The 18,754-nt window shown below is 36.2% G+C and overlaps 1 protein-coding gene across 1 annotated transcript; it reads right to left on the reverse strand.

Moving 5' to 3' along the window:
- Positions 1-8,329: 8,329 nt before the first annotated feature.
- On the reverse strand, positions 8,330-16,407 carry LOC140150629 (uncharacterized). The gene is made up of 5 exons (XM_072172688.1): positions 16,070-16,407; positions 14,648-15,010; positions 13,282-13,605; positions 9,635-11,985; positions 8,330-9,301 (listed from the first exon to the last, which is right to left on the reverse strand). Exons 1-5 carry the CDS (start codon positions 16,194-16,196, stop codon positions 8,972-8,974), a joined length of 3,495 nt encoding a protein of 1,164 aa, XP_072028789.1. The 5' UTR covers positions 16,197-16,407; the 3' UTR covers positions 8,330-8,971.
- Between the last annotated feature and the right edge of the window lie 2,347 nt (positions 16,408-18,754).

An 18,754-nucleotide genomic window follows, 5' to 3' on the forward strand; every position in this document is an offset into this window, starting at 1 on the left:
AATTCTTGGTTTTAATGTTCCGTAGCTTTTATGCAAAGCTTTACAAGGCCTAAAATCTTGATAAAACTCTTGATGTCAATGTTCCGTAGCTTGTAGGGAGCATTGGAATCAAAACTTTTATCATAATTTTAGGCCTCGTAAATCTTTACTAGGCCTAAAATCTGGATAAAATTGAAATTAAGAATCTTTTTGAGACTTTAGACTTCGTTAAGCTTTACAAGGTATAACATTGTGAGAAAATTCTTAATTTCAATGTTCCGTAGCTTTTACGCAAGCTTAACAACACCTAAAATCTCGATACAATTCTTTGATTTCAATGTTCCATAATTATTTACGAAAATAATTTCAATCATTGAAAATTGATTTCAATGTTCCGCAGCTTTAACGCAAAGCTTTACGAGGCCTAAAATATTGATAAAACCATTGATTTAAATGTGCCGTAGCTTTTACGGTACATTGAAATTGAGAATTTTAATTGATTTCAATGTTCCGTAGCTGTTTACGAGGCCTGAAATCTCGATAAAATCCTTGATTTCAATGTGCCATACCTTTACAGAGAATTTTATCAATATTTTAGGGCTCGTAAAGCTTTACAAGGACTAAAATCTTGATATACCGGTAATTGAAATTGAGAATTTTAACTGATTTCAATGTTTTGTAGCTTTTACGCAGCTTTTACTCAAAAGTTTACGAGGCCTAAAATCTCGATAAAATCCCTGATTTCAATGTGCCGTAGCTTTTACGGAACATTGAAATAGAGAATTTTATCAAGATTTTGGGCCTCGTAAAGTTTTACGAGACCTAAAATCTCGATAAAATTGACGATGATATTGAGAATTTTAATTGATTTCAATGTTCCGTAGCTTTTACGCAAAAGTTTACGAGGCCTAAAATCTCGATAAAATCCCTGATTTCAATGTGCCGTAGCTTTTACGGAACATTGAAATAAAGAATTTTATCAAGGTTTTGGGCCTCATAAAGTTTTACAAGGCCTAAAATCTTGATGAAATTGACATTGAGAATTCTAATTGATTTCAATGTTCTTTATTTTTTACGCAAAAGTTTACGAGGCCTAAAATTTGATAAAATCCCTGATTTCAATGTGCCGTAGCTTTTACGGAACATTAAAATAGAGAATTTTATCAAGATTTTGGGCCTCGTAACGTTTTTACGAGACCTAAAATCTCGATAAAATTGACATATTGAGAATTTTAATTGATTTCAATGTTCCGTAGCTTTTACGCAAAAGTTTACGAGGCCTAAAATCTCGATAAAATCCCTGATTTCAATGTGCCGTAGCTTTTACGGAACATTGAAATAGAGAATTTTATCAAGATTTTGTGCCTCGTAACGTTTTGAGACCTAAAATCTCGATAAAATTGACATATTGAGAATTTTAATTGATTTCAATGTTCCGTAGCTTTTACGCAAAAGTTTACGAGGCCTAAAATCTTGATAAAAATCCCTGATTTCAATGTGCCGTAGCTTTTACGGAACATTGAAATAAAGAATTTTATCAAGGTTTTGGGCCTCATAAAGTTTTACAAGGCCTAAAATCTCGATGAAATTGACATTGAGAATTCTAATTGATTTCAATGTTCTTTATTTTTTACGCAAAAGTTTACGAGGCCTAAAATCTCGATAAAATCCCTGATTTCAATGTGCCGTAGCTTTTACGGAACATTGAAATAGAAATTTTATCAAGATTTTGTGCCTCGTAACGTTTTACGAGACCTAAAATCTCAATAAAATTGACATATTGAGAATTTTAATTGATTTCAATGTTCCGTAGCTTTTACGCAAAAGTTTACGAGGCCTAAAATCTCGATAAAATCCCTGATTTCAATGTGCCGTAGCTTTTACGGAACATTGAAATAAGAATTTTATCAAGATTTTGGGCCTCGTAACGTTTTACGAGACCTAAAATCTCGATAAAATTGACATATTGAGAATTTTAATTGATTTCAATGTTCCGTAGCTTTTACGCAAAAGTTTACGAGGCCTAAAATCTCGATAAAATCCCTGATTTCAATGTGCCGTAGCTTTTACGGAACAGTAAAATTGGGAATTTTATCAAGATTTTGGGCCTCGTAACGTTTTACGAGACCTAAAATCTCGATAAAATTGACATATTGAGAGTTTTAATTGATTTCAATGTTCCGTAGCTTTTACGCAAAAGTTTACGAGGCCTAAAATCTCGATAAAATCCCTGATTTCAATGTGCCGTAGCTTTTACGGAACATTGAAATAGAGAATTTTATCAAGATTTTGGGCCTCGTAACGTTTTACGAGACCTAAAATCTCAATAAAATTGACATATTGAGAATTTTAATTGATTTCAATGTTCCGTAGCTTTTACGCAAAAGTTTACGAGGCCTAAAATCTCGATAAAATCCCTGATTTCAATGTGCCGTAGCTTTTACGGAACATTGAAATAGAGAATTTTATCAAGATTTTGTGCCTCGTAACGTTTTACGAGACCTAAAATCTCGATAAAATTGACATATTGAGAATTTTAATTGATTTCAATGTTCCGTAGCTTTTACGCAAAAAAGTTTACGAGGCCTAAAATCTCGATAAAATCCCTGATTTCAATGTGCCGTAGCTTTTACGGAACATTGAAATAGAGAATTTTATCAAGATTTTGTGCCTCGTAACGTTTTACGAGACCTAAAATCTCAATAAAATTGACATATTGAGAATTTTAATTGATTTCAATGTTCCGTAGCTTTTACGCAAAAGTTTACGAGGCCTAAAATCTCGATAAAATCCCTGATTTCAATGTGCCGTAGCTTTTACGGAACATTGAAATAGAAATTTATCAAGATTTTGGGCCTCGTAACGTTTTGAGACCTAAAATCTCGATAAAATTGACATATTGAGAATTTTAATTGATTTCAATGTTCCGTAGCTTTTACGCAAAAGTTTACGAGGCCTAAAATCTCGATAAAATCCCTGATTTCAATGTGCCGTAGCTTTTACGGAACATTGAAATAGAGAATTTATCAAGATTTTGTGCCTCGTAACGTTTTACGAGACCTAAAATCTCGATAAAATTGACATATTGAGAATTTTAATTGATTTCAATGTTCCGTAGCTTTTACGCAAAAGTTTACGAGGCCTAAAATCTCGATAAAATCCCTGATTTCAATGTGCCGTAGCTTTTACGGAACATTGAAATAGAGAATTTTATCAAGATTTTGGGCCTCGTAACGTTTTACGAGACCTAAAATCTCAATAAAATTGACATATTGAGAATTTTAATTGACTTCAATGTTCCGTAGCTTTTACGCAAAAGTTTACGAGGCCTAAAATCTCGATAAAATCCCTGATTTCAATGTGCCGTAGCTTTTACGGAACATTGAAATATAGAATTTTATCAAGATTTTGTGCCTCGTAACGTTTTACGAGACCTAAAATCTCGATAAAATTGACATATTGGGAATTTTAATTGATTTCAATGTTCCGTAGCTTTTACGCAAAAGTTTACGAGGCCTAAAATCTCGATATAATCCCTGATTTCAATGTGCCGTAGCTTTTACGGAACATTGAAATAGAGAATTTTATCAAGATTTTGTGCCTCGTAACGTTTTACGAGACCTAAAATCCCGATAAAATTGACATATTGAGAATTTTAATTGATTTCAATGTTCCGTAGCTTTTACGCAAAAGTTTACGAGGCCTAAAATCTCGATAAAATCCCCGATTTCAATGTGCCGTAGCCTTTTACGGAACATTGAAATAGAGAATTTTATCAAGATTTTAGGCCTCGAAGGTTTTATAAGGTCTAAAATCTCGACAAAATCCTTGATTTCAATGTGCCGTAGCTTTTAGCTTGTAGTATCATTCGATAATAATTTAGCTTTCTTTGTAGAAATATATGCCCTACAAACTCTGCACAGATGATCCAGTGCCTTTGTGTGAGTTTCCATTTATCATAATAACATCTAAAACGTTGTAATTATAAATAAAAATGTCAAAAATAATGCGTGAAACACGAATATATCACCCTCTCTAAAGACGCCATTGTCCCAGCACGCGCCCGGTGCCTCAGCGCAACCGAGTGCACAGTGAGCGCCGTACGGCTCCCGCATGCATTGCGCCGTAGCACCGAGTTACTATGCATTACACGGTAAACACCGCAAAAACAGTGCGAATAAAATCACTGAAAATAAGAAAAATACTGAAGGCAAGTTTATTATATTATAATTTTTTATTTGGGATATATATTATCTTTTATTACGTTAACTTCGATTTTACTTTTGCCCTAACCTTTTCGTGCAACATGGGGTCATTTTTTGGTGATTTTGGATTTCGAAATTTTATCGCGGTAATGGCGCGATAACCGGTGAAAAATAATTATCGGACTGGACATTATGACTCAATTACCGCTTATATTTTCGATATTTTTCAAGTGTCATTGGTATTTACTAGTAAAATAAACCATTTTACAACTAATAAGAGACGAAAAATACTTTCACTGTGTTTTTTAATTGAGTTTTATTGAGTTTTCTATCTCCATTTTTTACAATCGTCTATGTGCGAGTGCAGTGTTTACATGTCAGTCACGACAAGGGGGAATCCCGCACTGGAGGAAAGAATTACCAACCGATAAACAATAATACTTTATTCTCAGAAATACACGCGATCGAGATACCGTGGAGGGCACTTTTAGTTTGTGTCTAAAATTCCAGTTATGTCAATGTAGCCCATAGCGCCATTAGGCGAACGTTTACGGTATATTCATATATATATATAATTGTTCACTCTTAACACTGGCCTTTTTTTTTCCACAAAAATGCAAAAATCTGATTTTAGTGATTTTATTTTCGATTTTCTGATTTAGCAAATCACTAATATTGTCTTTAATCAAGAAATATCTCTTTATTTCTGTTCATAGTTAAGCGCTGTCATCGGAGTGACCTGGATCTTTGCATACTTGTACATTCTAATAGCGGACAGTGTTGCTGTGAGCTATATATACACCATCTTCAACTCTCTCCACGGAGTCTTCATCTTTCTGGCCTTCGGGTTTACAAGTCGCGTACGGAATATGTGGAGGAACAAATTCCTGGCGATGACATCAAGCACTAAACCAACCAGGACTTCGGCGAGAAAAGATATCCTCATGAAAAAGAATGCTAGCAATGAAGGTGCTCTTCAAGGAGACGTCCCGTGACAGGCGTCAAATACCACAGGAAATATGTGATGTGATCAAGCAAAATCAGTCGAAACTGATTAATTTAACAATTAGTTATTAATTAGATATTAATTGAACAATTAGTTCCAAAGATATCAAGATATCAGCAATTAAAGCGTTTCCAAAACAACAGAAAACAAAAATAAATTCATTGGTTGGGCTATAATCTCAAAATTTCCGAGTTCCGACTGATTTTGCCTGATCGCATCACATCGTGAATAAGGGTTCAAAAGGTCGTCACCTTACCTCTATGAAACTCTCAAGACTTGGTCTTAAACCTGGAACTATCGAAGCATTTGGATCTCATAAATGCTAAATCGTTGGTATAACGTATATAAAAGTATAATTAAAATGGCAAAGACTTTTAGGCAAAAATGCTCAATTTGGAGAAGATCTTTAACCCTTCAAGTTAGTAGAGCCATTTTTGTTAAGGCAGTGGCACCTAATGTATTGCTATAAAGGCGTCCACCATAATCGAAGTCCTGTCAGTTACCGAATAGAGGCTAAATATTCGACGCCAAATATTCAACTATCAATCATTTTGGGGCGTAAATATTTTTTCGAGTCGACAGGTGATGTCAAAAAACTGCAAACTCAATGAGTTAAAAAATATTATAATAACATGGCCTATTCCTGACATTTAATCTACGATGATGATCAGCTGATGATACAATTAAAAACACAATACACTTTAAGATTACTGAATATGAGTAAAAAGGGAACAAAGCGAGAATTGAATTACCATTAAATATCAAGTGAGTTTTGAAATAAAATTGAGTACAACATTTATTTAATGTTGAGTGAAATTCCATTAGTTTACTCAATATTGACTCATACAGGGTGAGTCAAAAAGTACAATATGGCAAAGAAGCCATCTTCACTTTGGAATCAGGTTGGTTTCTTTACGTTTTAAAACGTTATACTAATATTTTTATTAGTGACCTTGTGTAACAAAATAAAGGAAATTGCATTTACCGTTTTGATTTTATGACACATTTTAGTGATCTTAATGTTTGTCCACGAGACATCTAAATTTTGAATGTCAGCACACACTACGGTATTTAAGGTAGATTTGGAATAACTGATATTTTCTTAACCTCACTGGCACTGAAATAGAACGGAGTTCCAGAAGTGTTATTGCCCCTGGCTTGATTAAGTAGGAGAATTGTTATTTGTTGTTATTTTCATATTCACCTTTAATTTAAAGATGTTCATTTTCTGTAAAGTTTACGTAACTGAATAAAGAAACATACAAATTGGTGTGCGGGGTTTTAAAATGTAAAAAGGAAATGCGTGCAAATTGAAGTGAAGTGAATTACAAAATATCCAGCAAGTTGGACATTTTGGGAATACGAAGGACTTAAGTAATGTTATAAAACTTGTTTGATACAAAGAAAGGAATTGAAAGAAGAATCAACCTTGATTTAAGTTATTAAAAATTGATATCTTTATTAAACTGACTTTCAAGAGAGCACTACATAAATTGGTGTCTTTAAGTTTAACCCCCTGTTTGTTTAATGTTTGCAACATGTTACTACAAAATGTACATAAACCGATAAAGATAACGTAAATATAAATTTTGGGAACCCTTATATACTTCATCTCCGTAGTCCACTTGCATCATTAAGGGGGAACGTGCATTTGTGCGAGAAATTGTTGCTGCCCGTCTTTATTTAACACTACAGTTTGTCCACTTTGAAGTACGAAGTAAGTTACGCACATTTTGCGTAAGCGTATCGTGCGTCGCATATTAAGACGCTCATGCATTTCTGTGCACCTAGCAGTGTGTTAATTCCTTTTGACAATACGGCGCGCAGAAACTTCGTAATTTACTGCATACTTTACTTCGTACTTCAAAGTGGACAAACTGTACTACTTTGTAGTATGTTGTTCATAATTAATATACTTTCCACAGCCGAGCTTGTCATGACCAGGCTCCCTCTGTCTAACCAGTTTTGCTAGTTTCCCAGGCGGATTTACTTAACTTTATTACAAATATTGAAAGAAATGAAGCATGAGGAATAGCTAGGAATGGTATGGGTTCTATAAAATATTTTATTTATTCTTGGGACCAGACGAGCAACTTCTGATATTTTACAACTTGGTCAATGCATTTTCAAAATTGTATCCCCATATGTGACCTTTGACTTCGATAACTCAATTTGCTCAAGGGTACCCCCTTGGCACGCGGCATATTCTGAATCTACAACCCATCTTCTTTATTGAAGATACAATACTGGGTCTTCAATAATTTCTTCCATACAAAACTATAAAGGGGAAATGTATGAAGTGAAGGACAGATAATCCCAGAGGGCTTTAAAGATGGCCTCACCTTTAACATAATATTACAGGCAAATGTACCTAATGTACCATAAAAACTCGATACTTAGCATATCGTCACCCTCATAACCAAAGTGCCTAAGTCATTATCACATGTTTCTCATTTGCAATTTTGATTTTCTGAGTAATAAACCTATAATTAAAATATGTTGTTCATAATTAATATACTTTCCACAGCCGATCTTGACATGACCATGCTCCCTCTGTCTAACCAGTTTTGCTAGTTTCCCAGGCGGATTTACTTAGCTTTATTACAAATATTGAAACAAATAAAGCATGGGGAATAGCTAGGAATGGTATGGGTTCTATAAAATATTGTTTTATTCTTGGCACCAGACGAGCAACTTCTGATATTAACAACTTGGTCAATGCATTTTCAAATTTTATCCCCATGTGACCTTTGACTTCGATAACTCAATTTGCTCAAGGGTACACTCTTGGCACCCGGCAGATTCTGAATCAACAACCCCTCTTCTTTATTGAAGATATAATACTGGGTCTTCAATAATATCTTCCATATAAAACAATGAAAGGGAAATGTATGAAGGGAATGACAAATAATCCCAGAGGGCTTTAAGGCTGGCCTCACCTTTGCCATAATATTACAGGGAATTGTGGGAACTAAAAGACACGAACATGACAAGACATTGAGAAAGCCCCATCTGGAATATATAGCTACCAGATGTAATTTTTTCGATATCTAGGGTTGAAAACCAGAAAGCCTTAACTGACAATGGTTTTCATTGTGAGGTAAGGCTTTCTGGTTCTTGAACCTCGATGTGTAATTAGTGTGCAATATAAATTGAATACATAAACTGTCAAATGTCTATAACACAGCATTGCCGGTGCTGTCTTCTTCTCTCTTTATATTCGACATTAACACAAACTGACATTACATCCGTTTAGACCAGGTTTTATAGGGGTATCGTTTTGCTAATTAGGCACACCGTCTAGTTTGGTCCTATAGCGCTATCGGCGCCCCGATATGTACCGATGGCTCTTTCTATCGCACCCTGAACATTTCCATAGTGCTTTCGTTTTTTGATCAAATGAGAACCGATAGCATTATGCAAATGTTATGTTTGATGTGATTTATTACACGACCAGGGTATGGTATGATTGTTACCTAACCTGGCACAGATAGCATTATTGGACCAAATTCGATATAGTGCCTTAATCATTTACACAGTCTATTCAGTGCTATATTTTATATCAGAAAAATTGGATTTTGTTTTCATTGAAATGGTTCCTGAGGACCTTCCACAGCCCGGAGGCAATAGTGTGGAAACTGCATTTGGTATAATCTTCCTCCTACAAAAGTTGGTATAATCTTCCTCCTACAAAAGCATGTGTTTAACAGTCCACAATTTTTATTTGAGCTAAAATCCCATCATAGGATCACCAGCATGTATAGTGGCATAACAAATTATTTTACAGAGCCGTGTTATTAATACTAGTGTCAACATAATTTACTGCCGTCCTTGACGCATCCTTATTGAGTACTTCATTCCTAGCAGACTTTTTCATAGGGACACTTTTTCCTGTGGAAGTCCCCGTTGATTTAGTACCGGTATTTGATGTCATCTCCAGGAATTTGTTCCTCCACATTGTCCGTACACGACTTGTAAACCCAAAAGCTAAGAAGATAAATACTCCTTGGAGAGAGTTCAAGATGATGTAGATATAACTTACAACAACACTGCCTGGTATGAGAATGTATAAGTATGCGAAGATCCAGGTCACTCCGATGACAGCGCTTAACTGTTAAAAGAACAGAGGTTAAGAGTTATATCTTACTTATACCGGCCTTTACGAGTTTCAACGGTCAGATTACGGTTTGTTTCCCAACATTCTAGATAATATAACGATTAAATTTGCATAACAGTGACTCCGGAACCTGGAAAGGGAGAGGGCGAAAGCGGACCACGATCATTTTGCCCCGAAAAAGATAACATTCATGTCGCGCATCGGATGAAGCCTAGATGGAGGACAGAGCTAACACAAATTAATTTGTGGTAAAACGATCTACGTTTTAATGTTATTTATTTTACATTGCACCCTACCATATGCCTACTCTAATTCAATTAAGCTTACCCTTAAGTAGATAGAAACTTCATACGATATCTCTTCAACAGCGCCACCCGTTCGTGCAAGCTTGCTTGCACTACGCTGCCTCCGCAGATGGACTGCCATAAAAATGAAGAAAGTTATACTCAGGAACAACAGGACACTTATGGGCACTACAAATGCAAATAAAACCGCCTTTGTACTCCGTAGAAAGCAGATGTTTTCTTCCAAGCTTCCATAATGAAAGGTTATAGGTGTGCAGTTGCAGAAGTGCATCCCAATACACACCGCGATGACAACAATTGGAATTGCCCAACCGACAGAAAAATATTTCCAAAATGAACTTCCGCCGGAAGTTCGTCGAGTGGATACACCTCGCCTTGAGAATGTTCTAGCAATATTGAACGCAAATAACATCATCCATGTAAATGCGGCAATCCAGAAGAAGTGTGTCACTACAGCCCAAGCTGCGCATGCTTCGTCACTAATCAGAAAGAATCCCGCAAGTTGAAGACCGAGATATCCGAATAATAAGGCAATGACGAGGTTCATGACAGCCTTACCAGCAAGGTTCCTTAAAGATGTAAGCACGAGATAAGTTATTAGAGTAGCTATAAGAGCAATTACTGATAGCCATCCACATACAGCAGCTGTTATGTCCAAAACACTTCGACTGACGCCTGCTGGTGGCGACGTTGTCGAGGAACAGATAAGAATAGTGCCATCTGCAAGAAGTAGATATTGGTCTCTTGTGAGCGTTTTGTTTGAAGCCAATAAGTAGATGCTGTTGTCATTTGATGATGTCATCATGATGTAATCCGATTCGTTAAGTGATACTATAATACTGCAGTTCAGTTTAGTATTAATCAAACATGAGCTGGAAGGGCGGGTGGACGTAGCATTAACGGTTGTTGTATTGAAATCATATTGAGCGTAAGACAATACATGCTTATCGGTAATGTTGAATATTTCACTTGAATTGCTTGCGAATGTACCACAATGAAACGGAAGTGCATATTTGTCCGAAAAGCTGATATAAGCTGAAATATTGGTAACATTACAAGTAGATATCGATACAGCGAGATTGTCCAATATTAAGTCTATCGAATTTGCAAAGTTGGACAAATCTATATCCTCCTGAAAGAGAAAGGCAAGGGAGACGGTTGATGTTTCCGATATAACGCACCCTATATCCTCCGCTACGCATTTTGTAATCTCTTGGCGGTTTTCAGTAGTGATTATTTGTGTAGCTCCTATTTCTGAAGATGATTTAAATCCAGTGACATTCAACAGGCAATTTAAGCCACTAATTGAAATTGTTGGACCTTTTGCTACAGTTTCGGTGATCTTAGGATCAGGAGGGTTGAGAGGGCTGCAGGTGTTATCGACCAGAACAAATTCTGGAGGACAAGAAAGACTTCTGCATTTCTTTAGAAATGGATCATAGACATCGTCGTCTGGGCATGAGTTAGGGTCACCGAATGCGTCATTTTGCAAATCATTGAAGTTGAACAAAGCTTCCACGGTTAAGAAATGATTACCTCTTCCACAGGCTGAAGGAGTGCACTCATCCTCTGGCGCATCAGCGGAACATTCTCCTGGCGCGCATAGTCCATTAATACAGTACTCCGTAAAAAGATTTTCTGATACTCCGTTGCACAATGCACAATGTGGGTTTCTATACGTTGCTGGATATTTTGTATCACTGAAGTAGATGGGAGCGAAATAAGATTGACAGGCAGAAATGATCTTTGCATCTTCGAAATCAGAAGAACAACTGTCGACTAATTCAAAAGGACAGCTTCGAGGTCTGACGGATTCATCGGGCCAATCCACAGCGTAGCCGACAAACTCTCCTTCAGGCACATATATTCCTAGATCAGCATCAATCACTCCATTGCTACCAAAAGAGTCATATGCAACTCTCACGGTCCAAAATGTAACATCGTCCATGGACTTACCGTGACATAATGCACAATATATGTTCTTATACACTACTTTGTCTGAATCATGAACTGGAATTTGTCCTACAATATCCGAGACATCGCGCTTAATTTCACAATTCAGTCTAGTGTTAATATTCGTCCATGAATCTGGACACTTTCCGACTAAGACAACCCCGGAATTGTCTCGTTCGATTCCAGGCACTCCGATACATTCATAATACTGTATGCTAACACCATTGATGGTATGGTCTGACGGATCGTCTAGTGAACAGTGGATATCAGGATCAAAGTCTGGACAACAGTCTCCCATGGACAAACATGCACAGTCGCACTTGCAATATTCTCGTGGGTTGTTGAATGGGTTCGACGACACATGATCTGCGCAATGATGGTGACCACAAATTGGAAGAGCCACACCACCAGCGTTATAATCTAAAATGTATAAAAAACAATACACACTATAATTACTGTACAATTATAGTGTGACAATAATATCACACGGCGACATAATTGAATAAATCAATACAAGATGACGATGATGAATTTCCTAGGAAATTCGAAAGGCTTTATCGATACATTTTGCATGTTTTCTTACAATTGTAGTCACAAAATGGTAAAACCTGGCACAAGTCTAAGCATTCAAAATTTTGAGTATAGGGTAAGAGTTAGCTCATAATTTTGATATTATATCTTATTTTTGCTAATTGGTTATGAAATTGATTGGAAAATGAGTTTTCTAAAAATTAGAACGCATAACTTGAAATTAGTCTTTGTTCAAGTCCTTGGGCTTGATTGTCACAGAACACACAAAAGGACGAAAACGCCCTATAATGTATGTTTTGGGCCCTTATTTCCAAAAATTGACCAAGTATTAAAATTTTACTTTCATTGCCATTTAGGACTACCTAAAGAATTAGGATTTAGCTATGTTTCATTTGGCAAAACAGGATAATATTTTTTAATCCAAAAATATTAGTGCTGTATTTTTCTGGAATGGGGAGTAGGTCAGAATACAACCTCCATTGCTTACACCTAGAGCTGCATACTAGGGGCTGTGCAATAATTATGAGCCCTATGGGAGAGTAAAATTGGGGGGACAAGAATTCTTTGGCGAGCCGAAAGGGGGCAAGCAATTTTTGGCAAGCCGAGAGGGGGAAGCGATTTTGGCACTCATTCATGACATTCATGGGGCGCCTTTTGAATAAGATGCTCTAAATAGGATTCGGAAAACAGTACGGAAACGCTTAAATATGCAAATATGCAAATGTATCTAGACCATTTAAGGTTTGTAAATTGAGATTCCCAAAAAATTAACATGAGAATTTTTGGCAGGCCGAGATGGGGCAAGCGATTTTTGGCGAGCCGAGAGGGGGGCAAGCGATTTTTGGCGAGCCGTTTGTAAATTTTACCCCCGGGGGCTCATAATTATTGCACAGCCCTAATGAAGTAGTAGTAAATTCTAGAGCTGTGTATTGATGACGTAGGGCATTGCTTACATCTGTGATTAGTAACACAGGGCCGCGCGCTAGTCTTTTATGCTATAAAGACGATTGGAATCGCAATGGAGGATGAAATATCCAAAATTCTACCTTTGTCATTCAATTGCATATATTTTGGGGTAAGGTTTTCGCATCTTGCCGAAAGAGGAATCAACATACACAGAACAACATTCCTATTTATCGACCACTTCATTCTGTAATCTTTGAGCAGAATATTTTTTCAACTTACATTCTGTGCATTGTACGCCAGGGCGTGCATTGAAGCAACCCGGATAAAGGTTCTCCAATCGGCATTCTCCAATCGACATTTCTTCTCCACTGCAATAGACATTATTGATGACAACATCTCCTAAGTCTGAGGTAAGAGATCCCCGTGGATCAGTCCCATACGCATATGGGAAGCCAAGTTGCTTGCATACTACATTAGCGTCACGTGGGTCCCAATCGGACGAACAGAATGTTGTCCAGTCGCCGGAGTTTGGACACCTGGTCTGGACATAGCCGTCTCCAGGATAAAGACCATCTATCAAACGAACCTCAACATCAGCTACATCTAAATGGAGACAAGAAAAGAAAGAAAGAAAGAAAGAAAGAAAGAAAGAAAGAAAGAAAGAAAGAAAGAAAGAAAGAAAGAAAGAAAGAAAGAAAGAAAGAAAGAAAGAAAGAAAGAACGAAAGAACAAGGAAGGAAGAAAGAAAGAAAGAAAGAAAGAATAGAAAGAAAGGAAGAAAGAAAGAAAGAAAGAAAGAAAGAAAGAAAGAAAGAAAGAAAGAAAGAAAGAAAGAGAGAAAGAAAGAAAGAAAGAAAGAAAGAATGAATGAAGAGAAGAAAGAAAGAAAGAAAGAAAGAAAGAAAGAAAGAAAGAAAGAAAGAAAGAAAGAAAGAAAGAAAGAAAGAATAGCCATCAAGTGAGTGAATGTTCTTAGCTATTAGTTTTTGGAATTAAATCAAATACTGGAACTTACTTTCTGCAACTTTGCGACGTTGCACCTGATACCCTCAGATTTCATCAGGCAACTGACCCGCTGGACTGTTCCAGTGTTTGATTAAATTTCAATAGCCATCAAGAACGCCCCGCAGGGCTCAAATGAGACAAGTTTAAACTATAAATTAGCCCCCACTAGAGGACAAGACCTAAAGAATGAGAGAATTGACGGGTAAATTCGTTTACAGACATTCCGTCACACATTTTCACTTCATTTACCTTGCTTTCATGCCCTTCGGGGCTTTTCTATATTAGAACTCCATTAGTTGTAAGTCTTTACAATGGAAGTCTGTGGCCTTAGCCTGGCCAGGCTTTCGGCCTTTATGATTTTAAACCCTCATTTTGTAAAATAAAAAACTGTAAAAACCACAGATGGCGGTATCACTGCACTAATGTGCTCGATATTAGCACTTTAAGACTGCTGTACAGTGCTTCATTTGAACACTTTAGTAGAGAGATTGGTTTGGTATAATTGGTAAAAAGAAGCTAAGTTAAACCAATTATCTTGCTTTTCCCCGTATTTACACATGGGTTTCCCGTTTCACTTTACAGGGTCTCGTCCCTGCAGAGATTGTTGTTACATATTAATGCATCTATCCGACTATCTTACCTGCTAAACATCTTATCCAAACATCATCGTCGTGGGAGCATAATTCGGCTACATTGAACAAGTTAACAAATAAACAATCATCAAAACTCCGCACAGTGATAGGACACTGAGCAGACACGGACAGAATCTGTCCCAGGTCATTCACAGGTAGCTTCACAGTAGGTACCATTTTCATGGAACAAGGTAGAGGAGAAAATGGAAACCCTATAGCGGCACATACAAACGGGAGATAATCGTCAGACAACATATCGGTACAGATCGTATGCCATAAATTAGGATCAGCCGGCCTCTGAATGCGTACTTCAAGTCTTCCTTCGTTGGGGGTTATTCCTCCAGTTAGTCGCCATTCCACTGCTTGGTATTCTATATTGAATAAGGGTCGAATAAAAGTCGGTAACCTTTGTGGCGTCACACGGAATATCTTTCAGGGATAGAATACTGCTTCATAAAAATTATCTAAACTGTCTGTGATTCTGATGCTATCAATAATTAAATTGTAATTTAATGTTTGCTTTTATTTTTACGACGTATGCTCAATTAGTTGTCTTAACGTGCTTACTTTAACTGTATATATGATATTTTGACTATGTGCGTATTTTGGTTTTTTAGTTAAACATGTGATTTCAGTGATCCCAGTTCTTTGACCTCGGTGCCTGTTAGGGGGTTTCCTTTTATTTCCACCACGTGTCCGGTTCTAGCTGGTTCTGATGTGTATAGTGTGCAATAGGTCAGAGGATGATTTAAGCACTTCCCACCACGCCACTGTGTTGACTTGCGGTTAGCACAGCTGTGTGAGTGAACATGACACCACTGCTCGCACATTGCATTGACGGGCATGGTTAAATTTGAATTTGGACTGATATATTTACAATAAAAACGCATTCAAAATGCTAGTCGATTTCACATTTTATGTTACCTACAGAAGGTGTGAATTATCCTTTAATGCACACATCACTTTTGTTCTGAAATCGACCAAGTAATAATGACACACGCACAATTCTTAAACAACATCTTTTGCACAGAATTCAATGGGATTTTAAAAGTAAAGTGGCAGTTGAAACTCTAGTGATAACACGTTTGCAGTGCATGATGGGGCTTCCTTAAATCATCCTCTGGCAATAGGTGTACAATAAAGTAATAAAATGAGATCTGAAATTATGAAATTTTCTACATGTCTTTTGTCTTGTTACGTGTGGTAAAATTGATTAAATTTGATCCGTAACGTTTAATTGTGACATTTTTTTTATTTAAATGGTAATATGAAACTATTTATGCATTTTTCGGTTTCTTGACCGATATGTGTGATCAGTCACACTATCGCAGTCACTTCAATATCAACAAGCTGCTGATGAGAACATTTCTAAGAAAAAAGTTACTGATATTTATCCTATAAATCTTTCAACGTATTAACACATTACTAACCTTCTAGTTCAGGTGAAGGCAACAGCTGAGCATGAATACCAAAACCTAGCATTACCAACAACAGCACCGAACGAGGAAGTAATCTCACACACTTTGGATGGTCATTCAATGTACTGGTACACAACATCGTCACAAGAATAGTTATAACGATATCAGAAGTGTATTAGCAATAATTAGTAACAGCACATCAGAATTGCATTAGTAATAATTAGTATCAGCACCTCTTGTTTTCGAGTGTCGAGTACACTGTTTATTTGGTTAATACCGAATAACGGTTAATACTTAATAACGGTTGGTATAACAATTTATATAGTGAAATATGTTTACTTTCTGTTGCTTTCGAGTTGTGCCACGTTCTGGTCGCATGAGCATGAACTTGCCATCTTTTAATGAACCGGAACGTCTATTGAATATGACGTCATTGAACTTCGTCACGCTGACCTTTCGCAGAGCAAAGAGCGCTAATATTAAACATGTTAAACCAAACAACTTAACCGTAATAATGAGCTCTAAAAGAACCACATTATTTTATTTGGTTTATGCTCAATCGCTGAAATATTGACTTAACTATGAACGTTACTCCGCAGACACTGTCAGGACTGCATTGTAAAATTAATGATTACTCAATTTGGCCCCCACAATTTTCTATAGTTTCCTGCAACTAGGTATGATTGGGCTACTTTTCGGTATGTAGACCCATGCAAGATTCGGGCTGAAACCTTTATGGCAACCACAATGTTTGGTTTAATGACAGTCATTCCCTTCCTTTCTTCTCTCCTTCCTTCCTATTCATTCATTTTCATTTTATTTTTCATCATCATCAATACATACATAATCAGCATAACAGAAATAAACAATGTTGAAAATAATGATGTGATGAGGTAGATGCATTACAAAGCCAAAGGCCTGAAAGACAATGCATCACCTTTACATTAAATAATATATAAGTTTAGATATTTACACAAGAAAGAAACAATCAGTAAAAAAAAAACAGAAAAAAAGACAACACGGAACCCATCTTGAAATCACTTAATGCATTAACCAGGCAAATTAATGCAAAGATTTTTTGGGTTTTTTTAAGTGTTTATAAGTAACAACTTCAGTAACTTGTACAATAGAGTAAAACAGAAATATTACATGTATGCGATAATCAAGAGTTAATGATCACCTTTAATGATTATAATAATACCAGTTTTGAATTTGGAGATGCAATTTGTTTCTTTGACTTCCTTTGGTAAGCTATTCCACAGCCTAGGGCCAAGTGACAAAACATTATTAAGTCGATGGACCTCGGCCCGATAATCATTTTTACCTCTTGTATCATAATTGTGGATAGACTTCATATTGATGAAAGTATTATCAAAAGATCTTGGTAATAGACACCTGTGGTATTTGTACATAAATAGACCCAATTCCTTATTATAAAGTTGATACACATCAAGAATATTAAATTTTTCAAACAATGGCTTTGTATGACACAAATAGGAGCTGTTAGAGATGACCCTTACAGCTCTTTTTTGAAGCTTTACAATTCCATCCAAAATATTTTTATTGGCATTGCCCCACAATATTATACCGTAAGTTAAGAATGGTAAGATAAGGGTACAGAGCAACTGGTACAAGTTGGGTTTTGGTAAGAAATGTTTGAGTTTGTTTAGTACACCAATATTCTTACAGCACGTTTTACATATACTATTTATATGCGACCTCCATGTGAGGTTATGATCTAGAGTAATACCAAGAAATTTTGCATCATATACACGTGTCAACTTACATCCATCAAGATATATTTGATAATCATTGGTAATATCATTAGTCTGATGAGGTGTTCCAAAGAACATAAGATTTGTCTTGGTGGCATTTAAAGACAGTTTGTTACATTTGAACCAATTTTCTTTTAACTCTCCATTCATAGTATCACATAATCTTTGTATATTACTATCAGAGTAGCACACTGTTGTATCATCAGCAAACAGTATAAATGATAAAAGTGTTGACGTGTTACATATATCATTCATATATATAATAAAAAGAAGAGGAACAAGGATAGACCCTTGTGGCACTCCACAAAGTACATTTTCATATGATGATTGAGCACCATTAAAGGATACAAATTGCTTTCTGTTTGACAGGTAGTTTTCAAACCATTTATGAGATACACCACGACATTGTACCTTTTTTGGACATCTGAGTATTGAGTTCAGGATTTTCCAGGTATTCCTCATGTTGTATTTTTCTTTATCCAGTTGAGAACTGAAGTAGTTTTGTTTTGCTCTCCTTAATAGGGAGTTTAATCTGTTTCGATACATCTTATATTTAGATACATTAGTTTCAGTAGGTTTTTGCATAAATTTTTATTCAACCTGTTCTTCCTGCGTATACATTTCAACAATGAGTAGGTTATCCAAGGTGCCTTTGGCGTCTTGTTTTTAGCGTTATGTTCTTTAAGCACTTTTTTTTTGGATACATTCTTCAAACACTTCTTGGAATTTATCTATAAAATTGTTGTATGATACATTAGCATTTTCGTTTTCACACACATTATCCCAGTCAACCTGGCTCAGTTTGTCTTTAAGTAAATCTATATGTTTACTGATGTCCCTGATTTCTATATCAACAGTACTGGAATTTCTGTCATAGACACTTACATCTGTAGATACATAGGTAGGTGATCACTTATATCAC

Source organism: Amphiura filiformis, chromosome 4 (assembly GCF_039555335.1).
Source record: "Amphiura filiformis chromosome 4, Afil_fr2py, whole genome shotgun sequence".
Taxonomy (NCBI): Eukaryota; Metazoa; Echinodermata; class Ophiuroidea; order Amphilepidida; family Amphiuridae; genus Amphiura; species Amphiura filiformis.

What these genes read in the sequence shown, in the direction of transcription:
- LOC140150629 (XM_072172688.1), bottom strand. Translation starts at nt 16,196, where the DNA reads ATGTTGTGTACCAGTACATTGAATGACCATCCAAAGTGTGTGAGATTA. An exon ending in GCCTTCACCTGAACTAGAAG is followed by an intron (nt 15,011 to 16,069) that starts GTTAGTAATGTG and finishes TATTCAATATAG; the next exon opens with AATACCAAGCAGTGGAATGG. An exon ending in TTGGATAAGATGTTTAGCAG is followed by an intron (nt 13,606 to 14,647) that starts GTAAGATAGTCG and finishes GTCTCCATTTAG; the next exon opens with ATGTAGCTGATGTTGAGGTT.